A 12,854-nucleotide genomic window follows, 5' to 3' on the forward strand; every position below is an offset into this window, starting at 1 on the left:
CAGCAGTAGGTGGAAATCCAACTAAACGGATTGTTTGGTCTTGTGTGGGGGAGGGGAAGAGGAGGAGATCCTCCCCCCTATTTTGGTAAGAGCACTGAAATGGTATCATCTGTTAAGGTAGCAAATATTTGATGTAAAGAAATACTAACTAAAGCTTGTTTGATACTAGATTTCGGGGGACTAATGCAGATTTTTGGCAAATTAATTATTCTGGCATCAATATGCATTGGTTGATGTATTTTCTCTTTTGTGTGTGTCAACAGAGGAAATTTAATATTCACTGTCTTTCAGCTCCGTCTGCCAAGTCCTGGGGGAAATATGTTTCTTTAGGTGCTTAGTGCTGTTTGGTGCTCAGCAGGTAGCAGAGGCATATTAAGATATCACAGGCCCCGGGGCCACAACTTTATCAAGGCTTCCCAGCCTCTTTCCCAAACACTTCTCAAGTGTTTCCCAAGTTGCGCAAACATCAGCAGGACTTATTTTTCATACATACAAATGCATCAACAGTGAGTCATGGCTGCAGTTTAATTATAGTTAACAAAGCATGCTTGTCTGTCCAATCACGCCAAATAGTGATTAATGATGGATAACTATGCCAAATCTGCTGTCCATGAATAATATTAGTTTATCTAATTGTCAGTTACAATAAAATGTGTTTTCACCGAGTGTTTTTCGAGGTTACCTGCAATATTTTGATTCGATCATTGAATCCACTTGGACATTAAAGTCACGGCTACAGATGATGTTCAAATATCACTGTAGAAGTGGCCAGAAAATCTCAACATTGAGGTGAATTTAGAGCTGAGAGATTATGCGTGCCATGTAATCCAAAAAGTTTAACTCATCCCTATCAACTACCTTCAAAATACAAAGATAGCAATGTATGTTCTGTACAGTGCTAGGTTTATTAAGTCTTCAGTTTACAAAAAAATTACAATTTGTAAAAACAGTATAATTATACAGTGGTAGCTAAATTTGTATATATATGTGTCTATGAAGGGAATGCACTTAGGATCTGTTAGGAATTAAACTAAATATCATTGGTGCTAAGTGAGCGCTGGACGCTGTTCATTTACAAAAAAGAAAAAGGAGCCTCTGTCCAGTACAAATACATATACACTGAATAAATATTTTGAAAAAAGATCAGTACATTGTGGAAGAAAAACAGCAATTTAGTGGTACAGAATCTGTGCAAGCCTTTCGAGGAATATAAGAACGTCATTTTAAGTAAATCTTCTTCATCAAATGGGAATGTGGCCCTCTGTGAGTCCTAAAGTGAGCAGGCAAGTGTCTTCTCAGAAATCTTCTTTAAAACAAGTGTAGAAAAGCACTTAGTGAGGACTAACTGCTTCAAGGTTTCCTTAAATCTATAAGCTGTCTAAGGACAGCTGCAGAACAAAAACAATGTCAATACCGTTTCAGTTATTATGAGCAAATCCATTTCTCCGGACCCTCAGGCCGTGTGTAATTGTTGTTTTGTTGGCACAAATTGCTTTCCCATTAAAGAGGACCATTAAGCCTGGAAGCATCTGAGCAGTGTATAAATCTCTGGTGTATAAAGTCCACAGTGTGAACCGGTAGTTCATCTCTTCCTGTTCCTGTTGTGCTTCACCATCTTCTTCCTCTTCAGGATCATCTCATAGAGTTTCTCCAAGCCCAGCTGGAGCCCCTGACCGTCCACAGCGCTGCAGCTCTGCACGTGATACAGCGTGTACATGCTCAGTTCATGAACAGAGAGCAGCTTCTCCACCTCGCTCACAGACAAGGCCGAGTCCAGGTCCTGTTTGTTGGCGAGAATTAGCACCGGGACTCCCTGATTCTCTGACGTGCGGGTGATCTTATGGAGCTCCACTTTGGCCTCCTCCATTCGCTCCACCTCGGTGGAGTCCACCACAAACACCATCCCGTCTGTCCTGCGAGTGTAGGACTTCCAGAGCGGACGCAGCTTGTCCTGCCCACCCACATCCCAAATCTGGAAGTTTATTCCACGAGATGCCCCAACTGCCACTTTGATCTTCTCTGTGTTGAAGCCCTTGGTTGGGATTGTTTTGACAAACTCCTTGAGTTTGAGCCTGTAGAGCAGAGAGGTTTTTCCGGCCGAATCGAGGCCAATGACGACCACGTGTAGGCACTGGAAGCTTGGCAGGAACGGCGTGCTGGGAGCGATATCAGTCAGCTGGTTCCCCATGACTCCAGCCAGCAATTCACACCTACTTAGGTGAGGTGAAAGATTCCTGTTTTAATCCGTTCTCAGTGGATTGGCATTTGGTCCCTGTCCAAGATCAGATGGTGCTGGAGGCCTTATCAAAACACACACACACACACACAGGCTGGGTTAACATTTAATTAAAAGACAATGGGTGTTTAAGGAATGTTTGCAAACCAAGCTGCACTTAAAATGTTTCGCTACTACCGAGATTACTTACTTTAAAATAGCAGTGTGTGTGTCTTCAAAATTTGAAATTTTAGATTTCAAACTATAAATGTGCCACATTACAGAGCTAAACATTAGTTAGCTGGTGTCTGAGGTAATGTAGTTTCTTATTTGCTAAGGGTTAATCCTCTTAAGATTGTTAAACCTGAAGGGCTTTTCCTGGGCCAGATTGATTTGAATGCAGCCGATGGATAACATGTATTCAGGGGGTCTCTCTGCTGACTGCCTATAAGGACTCCTTCAGCTGCACTAATCCGGTTGTTGTTGACATCCTGATACCCATCAAACAGCTGCTGTTTGGACTAAATAAAACCATTACATGTTTACAAGGGCAGGTTTTACCTTGTTTTTTTGTTTTTATTTTTCACTTTGACCCCCCCCCCCCAAAAAAAATAAAAATAATAATACAGTGTGCAAAGACTTTCATCCAGCTGTACTCAGCTTGCACAAGCATTGCCCTGTCATGTTTATTGACAGATGTTTTTATAACCTCGTTGTATGACTGTGTGTATATATGTGTGTCTGTGTGTGTGTATGAGGAATAATCCACCTTTTTCTCCAGTTTTCTCCCTCTCCTGCATGAAATCTCACCATCTACTTCATGTGACGACGTGTTTATCCTGATCGATATACCTCAAATAAATTTAAGAACTTCAACATCGTCTACCTATTGCGCTTGTAGGAATCCTGATATATTGGATTGATTGGATAGGATAGGAAAATAAAACATGCATGCAGTTTGCAGAGCCTGCACGAATCCCAGCATTGAAAACCGAGCCTGACCTCTCCTCTGCATATTTAAAAACCTTCCTACCTTTTTAGATGTTCGGTGAAATCATCATCCACAAGCGATAAACACGGCCATAGTTCACAACAAGCGATCTTCGTGTTCTCCTCCAGCAGCACTGAGAAGCTCCGGAGAGACTCGAGCGCACGGCACCTTAAGCCCGGGTGACGTCACGGCCACCTGGAGGGCTGCTGCTCCGCGCCCCCTGCTGGCGCAGCAGTGAATTGCGTGCATTCGGCCTGTCATGACCAGCAAACACTGATGCATAATAACGTGCATATAAAAATTAATACAGTAAAACACCCCCCAGTGTTACTCTTTCTTCAAGTGTGAGCAAGTGAAAATGCATTCATAAAACATCTACACAAGAAGAACAAGTGTAATTTCAAATACACAAGTGAGTTTGACCACGTTCCTTTAGTCTTAAGAGGTTGTGAACATAGAGTGAATAAAATTCAATTCCTGGGTGTGATAACAGATGACAAAGTTTGCTGTAAATCTCACATTAAACATAACCAAAACATTTGAAATGGTCATTTGTGTGTCTGCAAAAAGTCTTGCATATGCTTTTCAGAATTTGTGGGCATGCATTTTACATGTATTATATATTTTTAATCTGCCTCTTGTTAATGGGTCTCTTTTGAAAAAAAGAGGTCAGTGGAACAACCTGGTTAAATTAATGATTTCAAACAACTTGCTAGTTAACTCGCTCGAGAAATATCTTCACATGTATTGGTCTGATCCCCACCCCAGTAACAGCAGTACTGTTAAAAAATTAAATTTGAGTATTTATTGGCTTTACTGGAATTTTCACACTTGCAGTGGTTCAGGTTAGACCATTAACTTACAGAGACTCCAGAGTGCCCAAAGTGCCATAATATTTGCATGTCATACTACTGCGTGAAGTGTGTGCCCATAGAGTATCACTCTGCAATGATACTTTGGGTCCACCTTGTGTAGAGTCAATGACAGAGCAGGAGAAAAGTATTGGTGACTTACTGTAGATAGGGCGGACACTGGGTTTGGAAAGTGAAAAAAACATATATTTTTATCGTACATATTTAGACAATTTATACTTTTTAATTAGCTCTAGTTAAAAACATGACAGAAAGCATACTCACTAAAACCAAAAGGATTCGGAGAACAGCAGATGAAATAACAATGATGGGTAAATAACTAAGTACACCCTGTGATACAGTAGCTTGGGCAGATGACCCCGCATTTGACTCTAGAATATGTTGGTATACAGAGAAGTTCATGGTGGACTCACTGATGGTGCTCAGGTCCAATGGCTGCAAAACAAACCCAAGACATAACCCCTCCACCACCGTGCTGACAGTGGGTATGAGATCTTTGTGCCGATGTGCTGTGTTTGGTTTTGGTTCGACTCTGCACTCTGAATTGTAACCAAACATCTCCACTTCGGTCTCGTCTGTAAAAAGCACATTGTTCCTGAAGTCTTGTGGTTTTCTTCAAATGTAACTTTGCAAACCTAAGCTGTGCTGCAGTGTTGTTTTTTAAATCAATTTCTTCTAGAAACCCTTCCAGACCGGTCATACTTAATAAGTATGTCTCTAATTTTACTATCATACTTTTAACATGTTAACTGAGCCCTGCTGAGTCTGGGATGTAGCTCTTGGCACTTTTGCAGTTTCTCTGAATGCTGCGCGGTCTGAGCTTGGGGTTAATTTCCTGGGATGTCCAGTCCTAGAAATATTGTCAGTTGTCTTCAGTGTTTTCCACTTATGAATAATCTTTCTCACTGTAGAATGATGGACTGACCTTATAATTCTCTCCAGGTTTGTAGGCAGCAACAATTGTCTTTCCTTAGTGCCATTGTGATAACACACACCTGATTGCTTCAGACCAGAACACAGCCAAAACGTCTTCTTTTATAAAGCTGGTCACACTTGCTGATGATCAGTTAGTCAAATGCATTTGATTAGCAGCACCCAGCTGCTACTGCTTCCCTCTCAGTTCCTATCAAAGCAGTAAAGGTTTCACAGGACTGCACAGAGCCATGTGACTGTCACATGACTGTCCAAGGACTATCACACAAGACCTTAAAACGAGATTGTAACTTTGGTTTATGCTTCTAAGTTTAGAAATTAAACATTTTACCTGCATATTTTTCTGTATTAAAAAATTTAAGTTAGCTATATAAATATGCACTATAGTGTGACAATGGAAAGCTGACCTCAAGACAACCTGCTCACACCCTTTTAGTGTTTAAAATAACATGAAGAAGCAATGAATGAGGGAAAAAATGAAAACATATAATATGTAACATTAACCTTCACAGTTTAATAAAGTGCAAATGACAAACAATAAGGAGATCTATGGTCAACACAGTAGTAAACACGTGTTCGCGTGCACACACACAAATTTAAAGACAATTTAAAATTGGTATGACTTCAAAATAATTTTTACATTTCACAAATTGTGCTCATTTCGCACAATGCTCTGCAACTTCTTTGTGCATTTTACACACATGCATGTTTGAAGCGTCAATATTTTTACATTATAACACTGTAGTGATTAATTTAAAGTCTTATTATGTGTTAAAACAAAAGAGAGCAGTTATCGTGTATAAACAGCAGATTCAGTACACTGAAGTCATATTCTCACAGGATGTGGAATTGTTGAATTGGTGCCACAGTCAATATACTCAAAGGTCTCCACGGACAGCTGCTCCGTGTGCGAGAGATACGAAATATTCATTGTCATTCTGAAAAAAGAAAAAAACATCTTTGTTACATTTTCATATTTCACGTCTGTGCTAATTTTTTTTGACTTCGTTATAATTCTGGATTTATTGATGGGCGTTCCCTTCAACTCTAGGAGCATTTTAGTGTCTTTTAGCTGTTACATCCAAACTGATTCTCTCATTGGCTTTGTTTTCAGCCACATCAGCCAAAAGAGCTGCAATAAACCCGCTGTGCTCTGCGTAGCCAGCAATAAACAGCTGACAGACAAAGCTAGCAACCAGCTCGTGAGTCTTTCCAAACAAATCAAACAAATCTAAGATGAAATAAAATCCCACTTGACCTTCCTAAGAATCAGCTGATTCTTTTTCTAGGGCACAAACTTTGGCATGCCTTCAATAAAATACCAAACTCCAGAGTGTCAAAATATGACTATATAAGAAATTATTTTTGCACAGAAGGATCCAAAATGAAGATAAAAGGAAGAGTTTTCATTTTCTGCAGCTTGTTTTGAACAGCCACCCATCCCACACAGTGACATGATACTTTGCATTCACTTTTCAAAGGTTTCTGCAGTGAATTATCAGAAAACAGATAAATCACCCAGATTACCAATCCTTTTTGTCTGTTTCTGTACATCACAGACATTAAGTTAGTGCATTTTTGCTGTTGAAACTGCGATATATCACACGTTACTGATGCTCAAATGCTGAGCAAAAATGTGATTCCTGTGGATAGCTCTCGTTCTTATGAAGTGGTGAGGACTGAAAAATGCTCGAAAATACACTCATCAGCCACTTTTTTAAGTACAAATGTTCAACTGCTCTTTGACCCAATATCACAGCAGCCTTTAAGCATGTGGACATGGTTAAGATGACCTGCTGAAGTTCACACTGAGCATCAGAATATAGAAGAAAGCTGCTTTAAGATGCTCCCTTATTCACAAGGCTTCTCACAGCAGGTAGCTCCATATGTTTTAAGTTGGCAGATTTCTTTTTTATGCCAAATCTCCCCAAAGGGATTTCTGTCTCTTCCCAGGATTAAACGGAGGATCTGTTACTCGGGTGAATTTGTAAACCACTACACTACGGAGCCACCAACATCTGAACAAGTTGCTTTGAATGTGGCATATTTGTTGGAGCCAGATGTTACTAGGCTGTAATTCAAAATCATTCGTTAGAATCAACCAAGGTGTGCATGAAGGCACCTCTGACTGTGCAACAGACCACATATTGAAGCAGATGGGATACCACAGCAGCCCAAAAGGTGTGCTACCGAGCTACCCTGCTACCCAGTGTGGCACAATCCACACTGGAGTTTAACTGAGAACAGGAAACTGAGGCTACCATTCCCACCAAAATTGGACCACAGAGGACAAACATTGCCTGGTCTGATGAGTTTCGGTTCCTGCTGTTACATTCACGTGGTAGAGTCACAATTTGGTGTAAACAACATGAAAGGATGAACGCATGGATCCATCCTGACTTATATCAACACAGTGGTGTAGAGGATAGTTTCTTGTTATACTTTGGGCCCCTTGGTAACAATCGAGCACCATTTAAATGCCTACATGAATATTGTTGCCGACCATCACCATGACTGTGACGAATGCTGTTTGGTTTCCTTTTTTTAAGCAACTTAAAAACAACATGTACATGTAGTCAGTACAATCTATTTGAACTTTATTCTGTCCATCTGTTTATGAAACTCAGGGTAGTACGCGAGGGGGCTGGAGCCCACCCCAGAATATCATAAGGTACACATCTGGACAATTCACCATTTTCTCACACAGCTAACAGACAAGCGCACAACCATTCACACCCACCGCCAGTTTCAAATCATAAATTAACCTAAACCCACGAATCTCCCCACACAGAAAGGTCCTGGTTAGCCGGTAGATTCAAACATAGGACATTCTTGCCACCACAAACTGTGCTACCTGTCTCTTAATTAGTCCAGTTAGCATCAAAGTTATGAGCCACTGAAATCACTGAATGAGCACATTTCTCTCGAACACATTTAAGGTAAAAAGCAGCTCCTCAATAGCAGCACTGTGACTGTCCTGTGGTTTAATTCCAAGTTCACTGAATTTCAAAGGAAAAACTAGACTTCCAGGAAGACCTTTCATGTCCTTCAGATTAAAAGATTCGACTTTGGCTTTGTGAAGAAAAATAATTTTGTGGTTGTGGTTTTTGTGCACAGCGGAAAAGTGAAGCTTTTAACATTGTGGGTTTAAAAAACTCAAAAGTGTCTCTGCCTCTTCCGCTGACAGAGGTTGACACTTACTGAAGCTCCAGAAATAAGGTGTGAATCTTGATGCTGCTTGACTTGCAGTAAGAGCTGAAAGACATGAACACATTGTGCTGAAGTCAGACATTTAAACAACAACAATGGACTCTAATCGTTTTTATCTTGAGATGTTTTTTGATGTTATGTGCTGAGAACAAAGATTTCTTTCTTACACTATGCCTTCATCTTTAATATCCAGGCCAACTGAAATTACATTCTGTAAATTATATCAGAGGACACAGAGATAAGATGTTAAACACATGACAAATGCTGGATATCAACAGGACCTGTTATCCAGTCTGAAACTTACAGATTTCAGTGATCTGGGCTCGATTGCGGTCATATTAGTGATCTTGTTCTTTCCCATGACTGTTTGACCAACCACAGCCTGAATGCTGAAGTCGACAATCTGAACTGAATAGTAGTTATTGTTGGTGATGTTGATGAGATTCTGCAAAAGGAAAAAAAAATCCACAAGTCAAGTGCAACCGACACACCTGTGCATTATTAAAAAGTGTCTGGGAATTTTAAGTGCCCCACCATCTAAGTGGGGCAGTGACCTACTGCACCATCTGTCATGTGAATGCAACGCAAGTGCTTCTTTGTGGATAGTGTTTTGATAGAGGCAATAAAAAATGTGGTTGTAAAAATATGGCTTAACTCGTTTACAGCTATGTATGAGGGACCTCCACTTGTTAACACACACTAGTTATGTTATGCTGCTTGTTTCCAACTAATTCTACATATTTTTATATAAAATCGGTCACCAAGAATTCAGAAATATTAATCCCAACTTCAAAAGTGTCAGTCCCATTTTCTAATGTCCATTTTCAGAGATAAAAAAAAAGCATGCTTAGAGCCAAGCAGGGTTTAGCATAGCTCCTCTTAGCCATAGTCTAATGCAACCAATGGTGCAACAGCTATAATGGGAAGCAACGTCTGCAGGACATACATGAGTCATCAGTTAGAACTTGACGTTCATGTTATTTTAAAACATGTTACAAAGGTGAGTCATTTTCAGATATTTATTGACTCTCAAAATCCAGTTGCCTAATGTTTATCACGGCAGAAGGTTCAGAGGTCACCTCCTTCCTTTGTTAACAGATTTGCAGAGATGTGGGTAAAAGAGGGCAGAGACACTGCATGACAAATCCACAGTAATAGGAGGAAGTCTGTCATCAAAGCAGACAAGCATATATATACTGTAGTTTACTAGTTACACTTAATTAAGCTGGGCAGATATTCACAAACCCCATCTTACATTTTCTATTCAGTTCATTGAGGTTTGAAGGCATTTGTTTATGCTCAGCTCTCTTAAGCTCCTCCCACAACATTTCAGTCAGGTTGAGGACTTTGACTAGGCCACTGCGACACCTAAATGTTTTCTTTTTCATGTATTCTGCTGTAGATCTGCTGGTGTGTTTGGGATAATTGTCTTGTTGTGGGACTGAATTTGGCCCAAGTTGTGCATCTAGCCAAAGGACATTGTTCTAGGAGTCTTAAATCTTAACTCAAGACATGTTGCCATGTTCTGGTCACAGAGAATAGGTTTTCTCCTGGGAACAACTCATATTTTTCTAATTTACTGTCATGAACTTTAATATTTAACATTGTTTTTTCACATGCCCATATTTAAAATTTAACTAAACTGACTTTGTGGTATCTCAAAAACGGTGATCAAGCCAGTCATCATTTGAATTATCGGACTATCTCTGATTAGCCTCATAACTGGGATGCTAATGCCCACCTAGAAACATTAAGTGCTGCCCAGATGTTTGGCTGCATACAGTGTTTTTTGGGGAAGTTTTTTGGTTACTGTAACACCAAAACTACTGATGAGCAGAGTGGTTTTCAAATTACTTACTGTGACGTCCATTTTAACTTCATCTGGGATGAAGTATACTGTGACTGATTGTACAGACACTGGGGTGAGGGTGACACTCCGTGGGAAGAGGAAAAAGAGGATCAGACAGCAAATAAGGAGACACAGGCCCATGGAGATGCAGACATGCAGCTTCCTGAAACAGGGATATGCAAAATTACATTTTAAATAGAGCAACAGTGCAAACCATAAACACAAAAATATTTCCAACTCGCTTGTTCAAAACTGTAAAAGCACCCCTCACACACACACATTCATGTACTGCTCTACTCCTTACGTGCGTCTGGGTTTCAGCCTTACATCATTACACGGTATGACGGCAACGAGCTGGTCTTCTTGTCCTGCCAGTACAAGATGGAAATAAAGGTTTTGTTCTTACCACAGAAATGATGTGAAAGTATCTTAGCTGACACCAGCACATAGCCATGTTTTTAAGACTCCTTCAGTCAACTTGCTATTAAATGTGAAATGAAAGTAATTTGGAGAAGAAGAAGTAAACACCGTGTCAGTTTTTCACGACTGGTTCCTCTAGTTTTTATCATGCATGGGAAGCATTCAGCAGACAATGATGTCAAAGCCTTAAAACTCCAGTTAAAACAGTGGAAAATTGACAGTAAAGACAGATAAAAGCAGATTTTTCTTCACAAAAAAAGGCCAACCTCTGGGGATTCGGCCAGTGCCACGGCATGTGGGGCAGTTGTCCCCTGTTGTGTTTTCATCCATGCTACCATATGGAGGAAAGTGCTTCATTCCTTTCACCTTCTCCATCTTTTTTGTTACATCAGGATCTCCTTTATTTTGCTGCTGTGCCACCATAGCACTCCTGAAAGAAAACATCCAGTAAAGAGCATGTTAAAAGGGCAGAAACCACAGTTTATAACTCGCAGTAAACAGAAGTGACTGTTGCCCAGTCAGCTGTTACTCACCTCCCTCACAAACCTTGAAATGACCAATAAATGATGCTTATTACTGCAATACATGTTAGGATGTGAGCAGAATCTACAGTGTGGGTGTTTTAAACAATGCTTTTTATGCTTATTTGTACTAGAGTAGCTTTTGAAGTTCAAAATCATTATACCAGGCCTTCCTGAAGACCCTCAATTCACATGACAAAACCAACTTTCAACTAACCTTTCTCTGATTGGTTGCCCCTAGTAAACAGATGGTGGTCAAGATCTATCTATCTATCTATCTATCTATCTATCTATCTAGATAGATAGATAGATAGATAGATAGATAGATAGATAGATAGATAGATAGGAAGAAGTCAAGACATTTGAACTCAGATGACAGATGTTAAACTGGTTTGTTGTGTTTGGTTTGCGCTGTCCTGCGGAGGCACAAGTAAGCAGGAAGTCTCCATAAAGCCACACTAAAACAACAGTGTGCTCTGTGTTTTAGAAACAGTTTGCACTCAGTCATAAGCTGAATATGAATTACAATTTTTGCCTTTAAATTACATATTTTAAACTTATTTCTATATGAAAATGCAAATATCTTGTTCTATTACTCAGTATCCTGTGACTCTATAAACTTTAGGTATAATCAACTAGATAAGTGAAGAAAAGAATTTATTTGAAATAAAATAAAATAAAATGGTTTATTTAGATTTCTGTGAGTGGAGATTACAAATTGTATCTGCTGTATATGAAAGACTGATCGTTACTGTGCAAGGCTTGAGTGTAAACAAGTATTTAAACACTAATTAAGAAATAAACGACTGAAAGTATTACTCCTAAACGTAATGGATGATTCTGAAGTCTAAAATTATTAAATGTATTATTAATTTAACAAAATCACAATTTTATATGCAATACAAATTAAGTTAAAAACCTCATCCTCTGCAAACTCACCTCACAGCTCACAACAAGTCCAAATATCATTCAGGGTGAGCACATAAACGCTGCTAGCTCCTTTATGATTCAGCTTTTTCAGAAGCTACATTAAGACCGTGGTGCAGCAGCTTCATATACACACACAATGTACTGAGTGCAACACTTCCTTGTCTTTTTATGTGTCACTCATTTCCTGATCACATGTACTATTATCCAGCCCTACTATCATACCATAAGCTATTCAACTGGGTGCTGACACAATAATTTGCATATCAGCTAACGTGAACTATCTTTAACGTTGTGTCGTGCCATGGTCGTTATTTACGACCGAATTTGTTTCCCCTGCGTCGGGAGCGCGCACTGGGCAGGGAGACCGGATCCAGCTCCAAACAACTAGACGTGGAATAGTGACGTTTTACTTTTGTGAAACACATTACCGTTCAGTTTGTGGGTTACAACAGAAAATGATTTACATTTCTTGTTCTCACGTGGTTTCGGATTATCTCAAACCGAGGACGTTTTGCCCAATAAGAGGATAATCACGTGTGAACTCGATTCATATAAACTTTAATACTCACTATAACACTTCTTCAACGAGCAAACTGACGTCCTGTAAAAATGTCATTTGCCCTGATTGTTGTACATCTCCAAAAGTTGTCTGCTGGAAACAAAAATACACCTTTCTGAGTACAAAACAACTCCCTATTTTCTTCTAGTAAAACGCATTTCTGTAGCTAGACAGACCGCAGGAATTCATAATAAAAACATAGCCTAAATGTAATAAAATGAGCCCCAAATTATTCTGAAAGATCTAGATTCTAGTAGAGATTTAAATTTAAACAAGAAACAAGTAGGAAACAAGGCAGGTATCTCTCAAAATATAACAGAACAATGTAAAAGGAGTAAAAATGGCAATTAGAAA

At 39.5% G+C, this 12,854-nt stretch overlaps 2 protein-coding genes across 2 annotated transcripts; both read right to left on the reverse strand.

The window, feature by feature from the left end:
- Positions 1 to 882: 882 nt before the first annotated feature.
- Positions 883 to 3,382, reverse strand: arl4d (ADP-ribosylation factor-like 4D). Its single transcript, XM_040014341.1, has 2 exons — positions 3,249 to 3,382; positions 883 to 2,300 (listed from the first exon to the last, which is right to left on the reverse strand). Exon 2 carries the CDS (start codon positions 2,186 to 2,188, stop codon positions 1,583 to 1,585), a length of 606 nt encoding a protein of 201 aa, XP_039870275.1. The 5' UTR covers positions 2,189 to 2,300; positions 3,249 to 3,382; the 3' UTR covers positions 883 to 1,582.
- Positions 3,383 to 5,505: 2,123 nt separating this feature from the next.
- On the reverse strand, positions 5,506 to 12,428 carry tmem106a (transmembrane protein 106A). The gene is made up of 8 exons (XM_040014340.1): positions 11,951 to 12,428; positions 10,757 to 10,920; positions 10,375 to 10,438; positions 10,080 to 10,233; positions 8,526 to 8,666; positions 8,389 to 8,432; positions 8,213 to 8,266; positions 5,506 to 5,949 (listed from the first exon to the last, which is right to left on the reverse strand). The coding sequence occupies exons 2-8, from the start codon at positions 10,911 to 10,913 to the stop codon at positions 5,838 to 5,840; spliced, it is 726 nt and encodes a 241-aa protein (XP_039870274.1). The 5' UTR covers positions 10,914 to 10,920; positions 11,951 to 12,428; the 3' UTR covers positions 5,506 to 5,837.
- Positions 12,429 to 12,854: the final 426 nt, after the last annotated feature.

The sequence above is a fragment of the Simochromis diagramma genome, unplaced genomic scaffold (assembly GCF_900408965.1).
Source record: "Simochromis diagramma unplaced genomic scaffold, fSimDia1.1 OVJJ01000669.1, whole genome shotgun sequence".
Classification (NCBI taxonomy): domain Eukaryota; kingdom Metazoa; phylum Chordata; class Actinopteri; order Cichliformes; family Cichlidae; genus Simochromis; species Simochromis diagramma.